Below are 18601 nucleotides of genomic sequence, written 5' to 3'. Positions count from 1 at the left end.
ATTCGATTCCTAGCACCAGCCATACGTAACATTTATGCATGCATGACTGTAAGTTGGTTTGGATAAAAGCATCTGTTAAATGGCATATATTAACATAATTGGTGGTTGATGCAATTCAGTGTTTATATTTTCTTTATTCATCTCATGAATTCACAGGTTTTTTTTAAACAAAATTATAATATCTAATTAGCAGTAACAAAACCCCATTGATTGTCTTGAAATTATTTCTGAAAATGATACACCCTCATAAATACAAGTACAACCATACAATGATATTTCAGATTTTTCTCTTCTTCTAAAGAATAGATTAAATATATAATTATATGTAAAACCAAAAAATATCTAGCTCTCAGAACCCTTAAAGTGTCCTCAACATAACCTAAACCAAGGTTGGTGTGAAAACCAACCCATTCCCTAATCCTTATTCTAACCCCCCCCCCCCCCCCCCCCCCCCTTCCCCCCCACCCATCCTCCTTTGATAGATCATTTGAAGCATGACTCAGGATGAAGTGTCAACAACACACTTGATGAAGATTGTGTCGTCTTTCAAGTAGGCATGCTTAGGCGAGTGAAGTTTACCAAGAGGAAAGAAAAGTGGGCAACCACTGGCCACATTCATATCAGAGACAGGCCTTTGGAAGGATGAGGAGGTTAGATCGGGCCGGAAGGCGTCAATCACGTGTTCTCTGTGATTCTGATCAAGCAGGAAGAAGGTGACCTGGTGAGGAGATATGCTGATTAGACATTAACATGTCACAAGATGGCTGATCATTCTTCATAATGTTAATGACGCAGAGGGAGAGAGATGAGAACTACACCCACAAAGAGGCATGATGAGTTTTTGTTGATTTGTATCTACTGTAGAGACACATCTCAAATAACATTTCAGTTGAAAACTTCAACCCTTTAAATAAACCATTTATGATGTATGTTACACAGATATAACACAGAGAGTCTTCCTTACCTTGTGCTTGAATGGCCATGAGAGGAGTAGGTCATACTCCCCTTTCATGATCACAAAGAAAAGAGAGATATGAGTGCCTTTTCCCACCCCGTCACCATTCAGGTACAGCCTCATGCACACCTTGAATCCATACCTGGCTGTGTAGAACGCTAGAAAAAGGAGAGAGGACACAAACACATTGATATAAACTTGTTCCAATGTTTCAGTGGATACAAATAATATTGGAGGGAACTTGGTTCCTCTGAACCAGTGCTGTCTGTATAATGTTTCAACAAAGCATCCACATAAGAACAATTTAGTTCAAATGAAGCACTTTCTAATGAAGGCCTATTTAATGCTGTATGCATAGAAGACTGTCCCTCCGCGTAAATAGACTGCCCTTCACCACTGGTTCCTATGTTTTAGATAAAGTTGAAAGAGTACTGTACCTGGAGAGTACAGGTTTGGTCTATTCCCATGGCTAGAGACGGCCTCCTTCATTTTGTTGCTGAGGTCAGACAGCCTCCAGATGAAGGTGCCGTCATAAGAGACCTCCTGGTGGGCGCTGAGACATTGTTTCATGGAGCTGATGACCAGATCTTTCCTGGCCATTCTATGCTCCTGCTCTGTCACCTACAGGGCAATATTCAATTAAATTCAAAACAACTTTATTAATCTCCTCAGGGTCAATTAAGAAGGCATAGTCAGGTTACTGTATCAACATCCTCCACATACAAATGTAGTATGTTAATTTGATCACCATGTTGCAGGACACCTTTCCTGCAATGCAGAACATTTCAAAATTGTTTTAAAAAAAAGTTTTAAAAGGCATCTGGAGTTTGTAATTTCCACTTTGAAAGTTATGTTTTTGATTTGAGAGAAATATTGGAGCATATGGTTACAGTGAATACAACAGATAAAAACTTCTTGACAATGTAAAATTACCTTATATTCTTCTGTTAATTAAGCTGACACATTTTATTATCCAGTGCAACAAGCACAGAGACCATTGTAATGTGTTCAACTGATAAACAGGGCCTGCTCCTGGCATAAGAGACATAATCAGTCGGTTAGGGCCCCCCGGCCGCTAGGTGGTCCTCGACCCAAAAAATGTAATAATACCTTTTTAAATGTTTTAGGAACTCAGTCAGGGTCTCAACTTACCGTTGAGGGTTACAAGGTACAAGTTCAACATTTGGTTGTGTCTCAATTAGCCATGTCAGTTTACAATATTTAGATTGGTAAATTAGTCTAACCAGTTATCTATACTTGAAGTAATCATGGCCAAATAGCAACCGGGCACAGAGGGCACGTGCCCAGGGGCCCTGACCTCCAGGGATCCCACATTGATTTTCTTAGTCACTCTCACTCAGATCATTAACATCACATAAGTCATGGCAAAATGTGTAGAATTGCAGGAAATTTACTTCAAAACATAAATGTTTCTCTCCAGGGGCGGGAGTCTTAAGAACAGATTTATCAAATATTTACTCAGTTACAGTAGGAAATCCCCCAAAAGCTGAAATCCCCACAGCTGTCACTGAATAATGACATCTCTTTTCCCATTCATTATGAGTAAGGGGGTTGTTGAATTGTGATTTTCATCAACTGACTCCTATCAACAGTAGCTTGTGCATTCTTAAGCCCTTTATGGCATGTTTATGGCACTTTTTATGGCTCCTGATTTTCTATTCCACTTTTTTGTCTCAAGGCTTCTAAAGTTGGTAATTTCCACTTTGAAATTTCAGACTTGATTTTTCCTTATGAAAAATGTATCAACCACTACAAAATGTCTATTAATTATAATCCACATAATGATTCACATTTCCTGTTGCTGCAGGATTATTTTCCTGCTGTAGGAAACTGGCTCAAATTAAGATCCTACATCAGTATGTACTGCTACATGAGAAGAGGCTGTCTACTCTAAGAGTCAGGGAGGAATGCTTGCAGAAGCGGCATATAAATTGATATTTTTCAGGAAGGCCAAATTCATTCTTGACAACAGTCCGTTTTTCCGACCAATATGTGACATTTGAGGATTTCCTTTCCCCATCACTGTTCAGCCAGCCAGACCAGCATTTTATTATGCTATTTTACTTCAAGAATAGTGTGTGTATGCAGCAATACTTAGTCTACAATTCCACCGCTGCAAATTAGGAGCATCAGAAAAGTTACTTTCTTGAACGTATTAGCCTGCTTTTCTACAATTTGGGAGGATAGTAGACGCATGCACTTCTTAATAGTTGTTTTAAGAAGTATAATTCAACTGAACTTATTGGAGTGTGATTCAACTTTTTGGAAGTTCACGGCATGCTCTGGAATGAATCAGCTGGTCCACAAAGATGAGTTTATGCTCGAACTCAAGATATACTGTACCTTTATTTCTAAGTGATAAATCATTTCCTGGTTGCTCTGGTTCTCCCTCTCCACAGCCTTCATGCTCAGCTGGGTCTTCTCCACCTCCCTGTTCAGGACGGAGATGATGTTCTCAGATATCTGGACCCTCTGCTGCAGTGTGTCTATCTGCCGCCCTAGGTCCAAGAGTATGGTCACCTGGTCATCATCTCGCAGGCTGTGAGCTGCCGAGCTATTCCTTCCGTCCCCTCCTTCCGTCTCCAGCTCCCCTTCCCCCTTTAATAGTCCCATGTCCCAATGGAGTCTCAGGCCAGACAGAGTGTCTCTGAGATGGGGCAGCTGCTCATCCATAGCCCTGTTCTCCTTGCCTGGGGCAGGGGCTGTTAGTGGGGAGGCCTGCAGGTCACTGCTGGTGGTGGTGGCAGCACGCAGCAGGAGCTGAAGGTGGCCAACATGGCTGCTGTTCTCATGCACTCTCAGCTTCTCTGTGGTCCCCTAAAATACATGGGATTAGAAGGCAAAAATGTAAATAACTGTACTGCAAAAGCTTTCTAATTTGCCACATTATTTGTATTTGATGCCCCATTTATTATAATGCAGTAATGGCATTAATAGAATACCTTAAATGTGCAACCAACTTCAGAGAAAACACAATACTCTTTCCCCTTGGTACCTGGAAGAGGATTACTCTGTAGAATCAAGACAATTTTGACAATTAACATGTGGCAACAAAGAAGTGTTTCACAACAACCATCAGCTATACAACAAATAACATCATTGGATTTGACAGGCGGTACTTTAAGAACAAACATATTTTTTCCTACCTTTCCCTTTCTTTGTTTTTTATCCGCTTTTTCCTCTCCAAGACTGTGACATGAGTGTGTCTGTAAAATAACACACAAAAATGCTGAAGATATTGAGAGAAACAGTCATCTGTAGGCCTACAGTTTCTTTCATAGAATCGATAGCTACACGAGGTATCTAGTAATACCATTGATTAAGTACAGCATTACTTAAGTAGTACAGTACAGTAGAACAGTAAAGTAGTACAGTATTACTTAAGTAGTACAGTACAGTAGAACAGTAAAGTAGTACAGTATTTTGGGCTGGCAGGGTAGCCTAGTGGCTAGAGTGTTGGACTAGTAACCGGAAGGTTGCAAGTTCAAATCCCTGAACAGACAAGGTACAAATCTGTCATTCTTCCCCTGAACAGGAAGTTAACCCACTGTTCCTAGGCTGTAATTGAAAATAAGTTGTTCTTAACTGACTTGCCTAGTTAAATAAATTACTTAAGTATTACTGTTTCAGTGTAGTGAGTAGTATGCACTTAAAGCTTTTGCAGTCGGTTCTATGTATACATTTTACCCCGAATCATGATGCCCTACCCCCTAATGGTTAACCTTGAGTCTAAAGTGTTCTGTGGCTTTCTGCTCCCCTTCGCTGCAGTCCAACGCTCTCGGCAGCCCTACTCAGATCACTGGCAAAAGGGAATATGGGGCAGCAGTAAACACTAGAGACCCTGCGGCTTCAGCTGCGCTGCAGGGACCCCTCCAATGTCACACTGACCCCATCTCCAAGACCCCAACCAATGTTTTTTTTTACTAGAGAACAATTCCAACATATTTTTTTTCGAATTCCCAACTCTGTAACTCCTGCAGTTTAGAGCCACAGGAAACAGTACACTGGCTATTTATTTCCATAACTCCATTAGTCAGCAAGCACTACATTTTTATTGGGTGTGTTCCAAACTTTTTACCTCTTATCTAACCATTTTGTAGGAGGAAAAACACTTCATACCAGGGCTGAACATCTCAGAATGTCAGCGAGACCTGTTAGTGTCAGTATTTGCAACTCAGGCGAGGTGGTTAGTTTGACAGCTACTGAATGCACGTCTGGAACTGGATCCTTTGGGCCAGTCTTACCTGTAGCTCTATGGGGCGCAAAGAGTGGCAGCATGCAGGGCACACTGACATGTTGTTTGGACAGGCCTTCTCCAGGTGACAGGCCAAGGCCTTTCGCAGCACCATGTGACCACAGCCTATGTTGCAGGGGATTAGGGCATACTCACACTGCCCCTGGTGCTCCTGAACGAGGATTCAAGACAATTCAGAAAGGACAACAAAGCAATCTATAACCAAACCGAGCTCAGCACAACATTTCAGTGAATCAATCAATTTCATCCTCAACATCTCGATCTCAGTGCAAAATCAATATTAGCCATCAGGGGCCATTTTGATCTAGATCATTCAAAATAGGCCTCTGTTCTTTTTATTAGATTCTGTTTCCCCTTCTTTTTCAAATAAACTTTCAATGGCAACATTTCAACAAAATTTTATGAGATTATATACTTGTAATAAACAACCTAATTATCTTAGCAACATTGGATGATGTATAATCACTAAGTACTGTCCTTATTAGAATTGTAGCATTGTGATCGAAATAACTAAAAAAATCTATTTTGGTACCAAGATTGGGTCTACAAGAGGACTTGGCATTTTAATTTTGTTTAGATGACATATTGGCCTCTGATCCTGATCTAATTATGCAACTACTGTAAAGAACATTTTACATTTTACCTACAAATTAGAGTGTATTTTTTAAAGTAAAAAATAAAGCTACAGCACCAGTCAAAGGCCAGTCACACAGCTACTCATTCAAGGGTCTTTCTTAATTTGTACTGTTTTCTACATTGTAGGATAATAGTGAAGACATCAAAACTATGAAATAACACATACGCAATCATGTAGTGTCCAAACAAATCAAAATATATTTTAAATTTGAGATTCTTTAAAGTCCCACCCTTTGCCATGATGACAGCTTTGCACACTTCTGGCATTCTCTCAACCAGCGTCATGAGGTAGTCACCTGGAATGCATTTCAATTAACAGATGTGCCTTGATAAAAGTTAATTTGTGGAACTTCTTTCCTTCTTAATGCGTTTGAGCCAATCAGTTATGGTGTGACAAGGTAGGGGCGGTATACAGGAGATAGCCCTATTTGGTAAATAAGCTCAAATAAGCAAAGAGAAATGACAGTCATCATTACTTTAAGACATGAAGGTCAGTCAATCCGGAACATTCCAATAACTTTTAAAGTTTCTTCAAGTGCAGTTGCAAAAACCATCAAGCGCTATGATGAAACTGGCTCTCATGAGGACCAGCACAGGAAAGGAACACCTAGAGTTACCTCTGCTGCAGAGGATAAGTTAATTCGAGTTAACTGCACCTCAGATTGCAGCCCAAATAAATGCTTCACAGAGTTCAAGTAACAGACACATCTCAACACCAACTGTTCAGAGGAGACTGCGTGAATCAGGCCTTCATGGTCGAATTGCTGCAAAGTAACCACTACTAAAGGACACCAATAATAAGAAGAAACTTGCTTTGGCCAAGAAACTAGCAATGGACATTAGACCGGTGGAAATCTGTCCTTTGGTCTGATGACCTCTGTGTCTTTGTGAGATGCAGAGTAGGCGAACGGATGATCTCCGCATGTGTGGTTCCCACCGTGAAGCATGGAGGAGGAGGTGTGATGGTGTGGGGGTGCTTTGCTGGTGACACTGTCAGTGATTTATTTAGAATTCTATGCACACTTAACCAGCATGGATACCACAGCATTCTGCAGTGATACACACTGCATATGTGAGAACTCCTTCAAGACAGTTGGAAAAACATTCCTCATGAAGCTGGTTTTGAGAATGCCAAGAGTGGGCAAAGCTGTCATCAAGGCAAAGGGTGGCTACTTTGAAGAATCTCAAATATAAAATATATTTAGATTTGTTTAACACTTTTTTGGTTACTACATGACTACATATGTGTTATTTTATAATTTTGACGTCTTCACTATTATTCTACAATGTAGAAAATAGTGAAAGAAAGAAAACCCTGAGTAGGTGTGTCCAAACTTTTGACTGGTACTGTATATCAGTGTCACTGTCACACAAAAAAAGTCATTCTTAAATGTATCCTTCAAATGTATAAAAAAGTGTCAATACCTCAAAGTCCTTGAGAATACTCCTCCAGGAGCAACCTTGGTTAGCACAATGCACTTTCAACTCCAAGATCTCCTTATTGATGGCTGCATCACTGAATAACTGATGTAACACATAGGAGAAAGATGATCAACTTTCAGTACTTCAATTAATAATTCAGTACTTCCACTTTAAATCACTTTATTCCTCAGAGGGAAAACGTTTATGCATAATAAAGAATGGGCGGATTTCTATATATCACACTGGCGATTTCTTCCGTGCTAAACTGGTTTGAACGACAACGTTTTCCGGCTGTCATTGTTCTGAGTTGATACAGTTTGAAGTGGATCTTTGAAGTGCTGCTGTCTGTGTCTCTATACTGTTAGATTTCAGAAGCAATAAACACACAAAGCCATTCTATCGCTTTAATCATCATCATAATAATCATTCAATATTACAGTAGCTAGTGAGAACTGACGACCAACAGTGCACCCACTGTGGAAGGAACAGTCGGAGGCAGTCAAGCCTTTGCTTTGTGACCATAGAAAAGGGAAGATGAATGCTAAATGTAAGGTAAAAAATGTGAGTTACTGTTATAAGCTTCAGCAATTAGTTTCCATTCCACTGTGATGCTCACTAAGTATTCAATGTGGCTCATTAACCCGATTGAATCAAAATATAGGAGTCATCCGCCATGAAAATAGATTTTTCCAAATGTTCCGTCATATTGATATGAATATACTACGAGCCTATTATTTTAGCACGACAGACCAAAATCCTAATTAAACAAGTGAGCTGATTATGGGGCGTCTGCTGTTCTGCCTAGGATGATGGGAGGAGCTCGTGCTGAACCACATTCTTCCGGGCTTAGACTTGGATCAGAAGCATTCGGTTACAGTGATGACCAACATGGGCTCATTAATATGGTATTAATATGGTATTATCAAAAATAATAACTTTTAACCATTGTAGTTGTCACTCATGCTGAAGTATTAATTTTATGTTACCTGCTGACTTAACATATTACTTACTATTCACTAGTCATTTTTTGGTGAGACACATGTCTCCGTCATAGAAAAATAACACTGCATTTTGACATGAATGGGAATGTCCTTTTTAGTCATTATTTTTCTATGGACTCAGAACCTCAGCAGTGGACTAATTTACATCAGACACATTTCAACTTGTTCAACGCTGTGAACTCTACAGCCATTCTAATTACACCACTCCACTCCACTCCAGCAATCTCTTCACATTGATTGTCTTTCTCAATTCTTACATTCTTCTGAGAAGACTTAGACCAGAACAGTGAAATAGTTTATGTCAATGCAATTCTGTGGTGAGAATTCAGCTAAAATCAGAATATAAACTCTGATTAGAGGGGGTAGATTATGTCACTGCCAATGTCAGACCTATGAGTCTCCTGTTTTGGGGAGCTGAAAAGTATAACTCAATTGTCAGTGTTTTAAACAATATCTAGGGCACTATTCAATCCGTAGCGCTGAAGAGCTGCGCTACAGTGCAGTAGAAATATAATTAAAGCTAATGTTCCCGCTTTAGCAGAGACTGCATTCACAGTAAACGTTGCATATGTCAGACAATAGTAAATCATTTTATCTATCCAGATACAATATTTACTATTGCACATTTATTTTGTGTAGGAATACAAATGATTAAATGCCAGACGTAGATGGAAGGTAGATGGATGGTAGATGGAAGGTAGATGGAAGGTAAATCACAGAGAATATTTGAAAGGTAAGGGAAGGTAGATGGAAGGTAGATTGGATGGTAGATGGAAGGTAGATGGATGGTAGATTGAAGGTAGATGGAAGGTAAATCACAGAGAATGTTTGAAAGGTAAGGGAAGGTAGATGGAAGGTAGATGGATGGTGGATGGATGGTAGATGGAAGGTAGATTAAAGGTAAATCACAGAGAATATTTGAAAGGTAAGGGAAGGTAGATGGAAGGTAGATGGAAGGTAGATGGATGGTGGATGGAAGGTAGATTAAAGGTAAATCACAGAGAATATTTGAAAGGTAAGGGAAGGTAGATGGAAGGTAGATGGATGGTAGATGGAAGGTAGATTAAAGGTAAATCACAGAGAATATTTGAAAGGTAAGGGAAGGTAGATGGAAGGTAGATGGATGGTAGCTGGAAGGTAAATCACAGAGAATGTTTGAAAGGTAAGGGAAGGTAGATGGAAGGTAGATTGGATGGTAGATGGAAGGTAGATTAAAGGTAAATCACAGAGAATATTTGAAAGGTAAGGGAAGGTAGATGGAAGGTTGATTGGATGGTGGATGGAAGGTAGATGGAAGGTAGATGGAAGGTAGATGGAAGGTAGATGGATGGTAGATGGAAGGTAGATTAAAGGTAAATCACAGAGAATATTTGAAAGGTAAGGGAAGGTAGATGGAAGGTAGATTGGATGGTAGATGGAAGGTACTGTAGATGGATGGTAGATGGAAGGCAGATGGAAGTTTGAAGAAGGTAGATGGATGGTAGATGGAAGGTAGCTGGAAGGTTGAGGAAGGTAGATGGATGGTAGATGGAAGTTAGATGGAAATCTGAAGAAGGTAGATAGAAGGAGAGTGCTTGGGATAACACTAGAAGCACCAATATTATACTGTTGTAGAGCCTCTATTTTAATGTGTATTTAGGAATAAATGTAATCTTGCTTCCCTATATTAGAGCAGTATCCTACCCACATCAGGTCCATTCATACAGCACCTTGGCGTCTGTACCATGCATAATAGTCAAATCATGAAGAATGGAAATTATCATCACACCTCTATGTAAAGATACAGGGGCATGGGGGACTCTCCAACTACTGTTGAGGCTGAGGGATGGGGCTGGAGAAAGGTGAACACTAGACGGAGCTATGGATGCTAGGCTTGACCATCCATGAGATAAATAAAACATGTTTTGAATCATACCTGTGTTTATTAACAATTACATTGTTTTATAAACAATGGAGTAAAACAGGCTTATAATTTGGGCTCTGATGGGTTACGACAGTTGAGCTAAGCTCATGAGGCATTTATAAGTTATATTCCCCAACAATCCATGGCTATATATCATAAATGTAAAAGTTAAAAAAGAATGTACCAATCCCAGATTGCCTCTTTAATGTGTTGTTAAAGCATTTTTTTTGCAGGAACTTATCCGTGCCATAATGTTTTTGTTGCCCATACTCAAGGTCATATAGGCTTGCTGTATCATTCAATTCTATCCACTTGTGCTATGACAGCATTTAAACAAAGTTTAGTAATATTATACATACATTGTCTGATGTCAGTATGCTTGTTTCACTCTCTGAGCTTGGATCTTCTTCTTTGCACATCTTGCAAACAAGGTTGTTGTTATTACTAAATAACAACAATGAACATATGGGATTAGATTTACAATACAATATACACAGATATGTTAACAGAATTGTAATATCTTAACTTAATTTAATTAAGGGAATGGCAAAAAAGGGAAGTTGTAGGCTGTGTTAGACACTGGCAAGAGAGTGGATGATAAATGAGGAAATTGTTAACTTTGGTTATTGTTGAAGATGTTTCACAAAACTTTGAATATAAGTAATTTAAAAGCCTTACCTCACTAACCAACTGACACAAGCAAGGCAGTAGCGGTGGCCGCACAAAGTCTGACGTGCCTCATTCAGTACGTTATTACAGTTGCTGCACAGGTACTTCTGCTGGGGTACATCATCGCAAATACTTTGAGGAAATCCAGAAGGATACTCATTTTCACCTGGTGCAGATGGATCATTGTGTAAGTTGCCAGTCGGTTTTAAACTAGACTCCATTTATAATTCACCAAGTTATGTTTAAGATGGTAAGTGTTACTATTCTCTCCTAATATATGATGTGTCCATTAAATAGTGTCAACCTTTGTAACCTTTTTGTAGCGAGAAAACTACCGTGGATTTCCCCCCTGTGGTAACCTGGAAACGTGTTAAAACCCCATGTGTGGTGCCGAGCAATGTTGTACTTTACGGTGAGTAAGGCATCAACTCCAAGCATGGTGTGCAAATGAGGGGTAAATATTTCCAGGAGCCAGCTTACGTAATGCTATTACCCCCTACCCTACGCTTTCTCTCTCTCTTTATCTCTCTCTCTCTCTTTTTCTCTCTCTCTCTCTCTCGCTGTCTCTCACTCTCACTTTCTTCTCTCTCATTCTTTCTTTCTTTCTCTCTCTCTCTCTCTCTCTCTCTCTCTTCTTTCTTTCTTTCTTTCTTTCTCTGCCTCTCACTCTCCCCCTTTCTCTCTCTCTCTGTCTCACTCTCTCTCAAGCTTTCTCCCTTGCCCTCTCCCCCCTTCTCTCTCTCTCCCCCTCCCCCTCTCTCTCCCTCCCCCTCTCCCCACTCCCTCTCCCTCCCCCTCTCTCTCTCCCTCCCCCCTCTCTCTCCCTCAAACACACACACACACACACACACAGTTATTGTAACCTATTTCTCAGAAATCTCGAGGGGGTTCAATTGCCTCCATGACCGTCACATCCGCCAAATAGGAAAGTCCCTGTTCTATCATTTCCACACATCCTGTCACTCAACACCGAACACAACCTTGTGGTAGAGGCCCCTGAGAAGTTTGCCTATTGTTGCTGTTACTGTCAGTAAATGTTTTATTTTTTTTGTCATTATACAGAATAACTCAATTAGGTAACTGAAGATGATTACAATAATGAGCACATTACTAAAACATGACGGTTGTAAAAAAAAAACACACACAACACATAATATGACATAAGCATTGACTCCTCAAAAGGTCCCATAAAAATGAACCATAACTATCTGCTTTGTTGTTGCACGGCAACAGGCTGTCATGGCAAAACTAACAGTGATGCAAGTGATGTGCAAGGATGTTTTAAAAGTGCAGTTTACAGGAGCATTCACAAGATCCATTGTTCTTGGCAAAACAGCATATTTTCTATTCACATTAGTATTATTCTAAAATAATCTGTTCAAAGTTGAAGCACTGTACAGTACAACCAAAGATACTAGTAGCTAACCTGAGATACACCACTGATGTTGTTACCAATGGGAGAAAATGAAACATAGTGGGCAGAACAAGTAAGGAAGTGGTCAGAGCCAAGCACAAGCTAGCGAGATCCTATTGGCTCTTTCTAGCATGTATTTGCATAATTCCATTAGGGAACGCCTACTCTGTGAAGTGTGTGTGTGTGTGTGCAATAACTCAATTCGCCTTTGCACTCCTAACGATGCAATTTTTAAGTTGACAAAACTCATTGCACTCTGTTCGTAACAGACTCTAGTTTTGGGAACAAAAAACTGTATTGGTATTGAGATTGAATGTTTCATCGATAAGAACATCCGCAGAATGTTGGCCAAATTTCATCTAGCTCCATCTTCTCTCACTTTCTGCCACTGGACTTCCTCTCATCTCCATATTTGGTGGTGAGAGGAAGTTCTAAATGGATGCTTCAGATTTAGACATCTGGTGAGACAACGGGCTCCTTCTTCCATCTGTGCTACAACCACATGAGAACACAAATGATATAAAACCTATTGGACTGCTCTTGCTTAAACATTTGCTCATTCAAATTAAAGTTATAATAGCTCTAAAGCATATTCAAGTAAAATCGTAATAAAGAGAAAACAATACCTTAAGAAATCCATAAATGTATAATTGTTGCAGTTTACATCTGGAGGCTACATTGAGGTTTTACTTTCATTATTTTTCGGCATTAGTGAGTAAGCCTAAGCTTTAGGGCCTAACTTTATGTGCACCAAATAGCAACAGGCAGGTAAAGTTTTGGTGAAGTGGTAAAAGAGGATGATGATAGCATCCTCACACATAACATTGCCAGCACTGCTATCACCCTCTTTTACCACTTCACCAAAACTTTCCCAAACGTTACTTTAATGTCCCTCCGTTGTCTTTATTTTCAACTCTCCATTTCACAGCTTTTCTCTTATTGAATTAAACTCAAGCATTGTTCTTTTTGCCTCTGTGGATCAAAGTTTTTCAACCATTTGGCTTTTTTGGGGTGTAGGCTACTTGGCGCGCATATAGTTTGGCCCTAAAGATTAGGCTTATGCACTATTGCCAGATAGACTAAAATAATGAGAAAAAAACTAAATGTAGCTTACAGATATTAATTGCACTAGAATGATACATTTACAGATTTTTTAAAGGTATTGTTTCTCTTTACTCAACCTGGCCGCAACCCACCCGCCCTTCATCCAACCAATATATCATGACCCTAAATCCACCAGTATAACAATGCGCGTTATCACTCAACCTATACATCACTAACTCTCCACCCCTTTTGTTTTACACTTTACTTGGACACCTCCCTAAATAGGAAAGCTTTTCTAGAACTGACCGTTTGTGTCAGTAACTTGTGGTGTATGCAGTTCAGTCTGAACACAAAGAACTGAGAGTTGCTGTAAACATCAAAATGTACTGTCTCTGTCTCTGTACTTCACTGACTCTGATGGCCCTGATAAGGAACAGACCTGGGTTCAAATCAAATACTATTTCAAATTATTTCAAAAACTTTATCTGGGCTTAATTTGAGCTTGCCTGGCACAATGGAACCAATAGAACACGAGTGCAATCCCCTCCCATTTGGTACTCCAGGCAGACTTGAGCAAACTAGAGCTAAAGTATTTTAAATATTTCCAATAGTATTTGAACCCACGTCTGCTGAGAAACAGAACAGCAGGAACACAGGCTTTTTATAGGGTAATGATGACAGTGGCTCAACACACCATATCGCTCCCCATTTTCTCTTGTACACCTCACACAACAGCCCTGTGCTGTCAGAATGTCATTTTCAAATACTTCACCCAATGAGTCTATTGCTGCAACATGGTGGGATAATTACAGTGTTTGGCTGGATGGGGCACACACACTTTATTCACCAACTACTTGTTTCCTGGTGCCATAGTTTCCTGTTGTGAATTGCATAATGATGCTTGGATGTCATAGGTTGTTCCATCCAGCCATTGAATTCTTAATTCTTAGCTTCCTCAGTGACAAAGGTTTGTTGCGCCTAGAGCCATAACTAATGTGCTTGCTTCAAGACTACTCTAGACATTCAACATACTTCTTCTCCCTACTATTCCTTAGACCACACTTTATCTTAAACCTTTTAAGCTAGACACCCCATTCCATTTCTAAAACGTGTAGATATAACACACATAGATTGCAGCTGTTGGTACCATTTGTAGTTTTTAAACTATTAAGTATTTTGTCCTGCTAAAAATATTGCAGAACAGAAATAACTTCTACCAATCAGGAGATTAAACTATTTAAGTAACCGCATCACCTTCTATCCTTCCTTGTTTCTAAACTAGGCTAACTTCCCACTGACATTTCTAAAGGCACCGTCTCACCATTCCTGGTCTGTAACGCCTGATTGCAACACTTAAAGATGCCTGCAAGAGAGAGCTCATATTATATCAAGTGGTCAAAGTGTCCAGAAAGTAGGCTTTGAGAGAGAGAGAGAGAAATAGGGAGAGAGAGAGAAAGAGGGGGGGGGAGAGAGAGAGAAAGAGAGAGAGAAAGAGAGGAAGAGAGAGGGAGAGAGAAAGAGGGGTGGGGGGAGAGAGAAAGAGAGGAAGAGAGAGAGAGAGAGAGAGACACACACACACACACACAAACACACACACAATCTATTCTAGGCTCATCTTTTCAATTACCTGCTTATGAGCCCCGCTCCAGAAAGCCTTGTTCTAGCCTCCCTGACTTGAAGAGTAATTACCAGGCATAAATATGTCAACTGGAGACAGATAATACAAAATAGGGATGACACAGAAATAGTTCCAACGCACCAAGCATACATCCACCAAGAAAATGAATATTTCATAAATGCTGTTGAGAACATTCAAACACAGTAGCAGGATTCAAGAAAAAGCAATGGACATCCAGGGAAATAGCCCGGTCAGGAGAGTTGGTTTAGATTGAAAACATCCTGAGCTAATAGTCATTGTAGTATATGATAGACTGTTTACAAATGTCTACCTGGTCTCATTCCGTTCCACAAAACAAACCATTTCTGCCTATTTTTTGGTTCATAAACAAAAAGAAAAATGAACCGAAAGGGAACGGTGATGGACATTGTGCATTTAGGGGAAAAACGATGAGAACAGCAGAAGTCAGTCATCTTCCTAAGGGGGAGTTATATTGAAGGACATGCACAATTTCACGCCTTAGTAACTTCCACGGATGGTGGGTTAGGGCTATTAGGGTCTTGGATAAGGATGCAGTTCAACAGATCACCACTAGAGGTTCCAGAGGTCATTAAAGTCACAGACTAACTAATTTTTAGGGAGGATATTGTATTTCTAATATATTATAGCAGCCTATTTATGTAGAATAAACATATTTTTGTACCTCCCCAAAATTACAAACTGACAGTAGTCTCTTATTGAGAATGTTTTGTTCAATGTCTTTCTTATCACCACTTGGGCTCCCGAGTGGGGCAGCGGTCTAGGGCACTGCATCTAAGTGCAAGTCCTGGTTTGAATCCAGGTTGTATCAGATCTGGATGTGATTGGGAGTCCCATAGGGCGTCACACAATTGGCCCAGCGTCTTCCAGGTTTGGCCGGGGTAGGCCGTCATTGTAAATAAGAATTTGTTCTTAACTGACTTGCCTAGTTAAATAAAGGTAAAAAAAAAAAAAGATTGTGGAATCATGGATTATCATCTCATTTTGTAGTCTTACTATAATGAGCTATACCATAAGGCTACAATAATAACAAAGAAAGAACTAAGCTTGTAAAATGATAAATGTTAGTACATGTAAGATACCTTTATGAAGCTTCTAAACAGACATTACCACCCAGACCTTTTAAACCTTTATTTCCAAATGCTGTGAAGAGACAACTATACACATCTAAACAATGGTTTCTTTTTTTTGATTCCTTTTGAGACAAAAACATACAAATTATACTGTATGTCAATCGCAACGTATCTGCTTTTAAAGTGCTCATATTTGACTGAGGGATCTTTTACAACAACAGCAGACCATTATAAACAGACTCATAATGATATCAACATAAAAATCTCACCTTCAAGCTGGAATCCTTATTGGTTAAACTGCCACGTTAGACTGTGGTATTACAACAACAAAGAAGTTACTGTAAACAACAAACACTGTTTTTTTCCCCCACGGACTTCTCTGCCCTGCTTCATGAACAAAACAATAACTACGGCCGTTGGGCAGACAGTTGCGCAGTTTCCCTTACTGCGGATTCCATCTTTTGAGCTTCAGCCAAACTTAGACAGATCTCTCTACCTATCACATATTGGTGAGGTTAATAAGATATGCTTTCACTCAACCTTTAAATGGAAACATTAGCCACATCATGACGAAACAAACAGAGGTTAAATAAGGAAATAAATAAGTACATGATTACAGTAAATGAACAATGGCTGCAACATAATACAGAATTCATAGAAGACCACCACATTCCCAGTAAACACATAACTACCACATAATGTCATTTCAAGACTCCAAGTTGTGAGCCTCAATGTGCCACTACAACTTTGTAACAACATATTTTTGCATTTGAGTAATTTAGCAGACACTATTATCCAGAGCAACTTACAGAAGCAATTAGGGTTAAGTGCCTTGTTCAAGATCACAACAACTTATTTTTCAACTAGGCTTCAGTTACCTTCAGGAAACTTGCTCAACAGTATTATAGGATACCTACCTGCCGCTAGCCTACCCGACATGTTGTCATTCTGACTTTACAGCTGAGGAGGCACCACACAGATGTACAATTGTCTGCTGCCACAAAGGCATCTATAGCAATGTCACGTCACTGTAAAGAAGGAGAAAGACACACTGTACAGCCCTACTGTACTAGTGACACAATGCCATTCAATGCCTGGCCAAATGGCTGCTTTTTGTGGGGAATGAGTTGCCAGAAGTCATTGTATTATGATACAAATAATGCGTTTTGGATATGTTTTTTTTCTATTGTGGGTGCCCGTAAGGGAATCTCAATATTTGGTACTGAGTAAAGAACACGATTTGCCTTACTTATTAACCACCTCCTGTACAGACGCATCACTGAAGAGTACTGAGACTAGAAGGCTGCGTTTACACAGATAGCCACATTCTGATATTTTTTTACACTCCTTGGTCTTTTGACCAATCACATCAGATCTTTCACATCAAATATTTTTCAGAGCTGATCTGATTAATGAATTGAGCTGCCTGTGTAAATGCAGCCAAAACCCAGTATACTGAAACAACTGATTTGAGTTGAGTCAAGACAGCATATCAGTGAACAGACTTGTCTCTCAGTGATTGTAAAGTAAGGGATAGAAATTGAGAGACAGGGAAGCCTCCACATGACAATGAGCTGAACTTATAGGCTAGTAGCTACTGTCTGAGAAGGTTTCCACCACCAACTGGAAGTCTACACAGATACAGGCCTTTGATCATAATTGGCCCAGCCCGCTGGCCGATCCCCCTCACCTATGCTCTTCATTCTCTCTACTACCACTGTCACAGGTCACACACGCATGCCACTCAAAGCCAGTCTTGTGGGGTCAATGTATTTTGAAAATGTTACATAAAAAACAAGGATGCCATTTATGAAGTGATTGGCTTGAAAAACCCTGTCTGACGGATATAATGTCTTTGTCATGAATGTGTCTTACTGGGCACAGGACTGACACATGGTCACAAGGTATGTCTAGGGTTTAACCAGGAGCTAGGGGTCAACCATTAGCTAGAGGTTAACCAGTAGCTAGGGGTCAATCAGAAGCTAGGGGTCAATCAGAATCTAGGGGTTAACCAGGAGCTATGGGTCAACCTGGAGCTAGAGGTCAACCAGGAGCTAGGGGTCAACCAGGAGCTAGGGGTCAACCAGGAGCTACGGGTCAACCAGGAGCTAGGGATTAACCAGGAGCTAGTGGTCAACCAGGAGCTAGGGGTCAACCAGGAGCAAGGGGTAAACCAGGAGCTAGGGGTTAACCAGGAGCTAGTGGTCAACAATGAGCTAGGGGTCAACCAGGAGCTAGGGGTCAACCAGGAGCTCATGTAACTGACGGGGTTAAAACCCACGTTTCCTGTGCGCCACAATATGGTCATAGCCCGCTGAGCTAAAGACTAAGCATTAGCTTGGGGAGCTAACACAAGTCTCCAGGTCTCAAGCAAGGTTACTCATCAAGCAAACTTGGTTCACCGAAACCAGTGCGTAACACTTAGGAGAACTCATGATGCTGTCAGATGCAAAGATAACTGTATATACAAGTAACAGGGACAGCCAAAATAAACTGTAAGAAATTCTATTAATTTAAGGGAATGAGAGAAATCCTAACATTTCATATTTCA

At 40.1% G+C, this 18601-nt stretch overlaps 2 protein-coding genes across 5 annotated transcripts in view; both read right to left on the bottom strand.

Annotated features, from left to right (window-relative positions):
- Nucleotides 1-114: 114 nt before the first annotated feature.
- Nucleotides 115-11598, bottom strand: traf1 (TNF receptor-associated factor 1). 2 transcript variants are annotated; one of them, XM_021605354.3, is made up of 11 exons: nt 11167-11598; nt 10872-11028; nt 10553-10637; nt 7293-7391; nt 5221-5382; nt 4123-4182; nt 3919-3987; nt 3320-3793; nt 1393-1576; nt 965-1113; nt 115-718 (listed from the first exon to the last, which is right to left on the bottom strand). In XM_021605354.3, exons 3-11 carry the CDS (start codon nt 10610-10612, stop codon nt 500-502), a joined length of 1476 nt encoding a protein of 491 aa, XP_021461029.1. In that variant the 5' UTR covers nt 10613-10637; nt 10872-11028; nt 11167-11598; the 3' UTR covers nt 115-499. The 2 variants fall into 2 exon arrangements, with proteins under 2 accessions (XP_021461029.1, XP_021461028.1); XM_021605353.3 differs by having other exon boundaries at nt 10872-11567.
- Nucleotides 11599-16094: 4496 nt separating this feature from the next.
- The window catches only part of fibcd1a (fibrinogen C domain containing 1a), a 108648-nt gene continuing 106141 nt past the window's right edge, over nt 16095-18601 (bottom strand). For all 3 annotated transcript variants that reach the window (XM_036979470.2, XM_090237064.1, XM_090237065.1), the window contains one exon: nt 16095-18601. This exon is cut by the window's right edge and continues 525 nt beyond it. The gene's annotated coding sequence lies outside the window, so the exon portion shown is untranslated.

The sequence above is a fragment of the Oncorhynchus mykiss genome, chromosome 6, assembly GCF_057628025.1.
Source record: "Oncorhynchus mykiss isolate SJ-2025 chromosome 6, ASM5762802v1, whole genome shotgun sequence".
In the NCBI taxonomy this organism is placed as follows: domain Eukaryota; kingdom Metazoa; phylum Chordata; class Actinopteri; order Salmoniformes; family Salmonidae; genus Oncorhynchus; species Oncorhynchus mykiss.
This window is presented reverse-complemented; position numbering and strand designations above follow the sequence as displayed.

What these genes read in the sequence shown, in the direction of transcription:
- traf1 (XM_021605353.3), bottom strand. Translation starts at nt 11,083, where the DNA reads ATGGAGTCTAGTTTAAAACCGACTGGCAACTTACACAATGATCCATCT. An exon ending in TTTATCACTTAGAAATAAAG is followed by an intron (nt 1,577 to 3,319) that starts GTACAGTATATC and finishes ATTGCCCTGTAG; the next exon opens with GTGACAGAGCAGGAGCATAG. An exon ending in CATGGCCATTCAAGCACAAG is followed by an intron (nt 719 to 964) that starts GTAAGGAAGACT and finishes TCTCCTCACCAG; the next exon opens with GTCACCTTCTTCCTGCTTGA.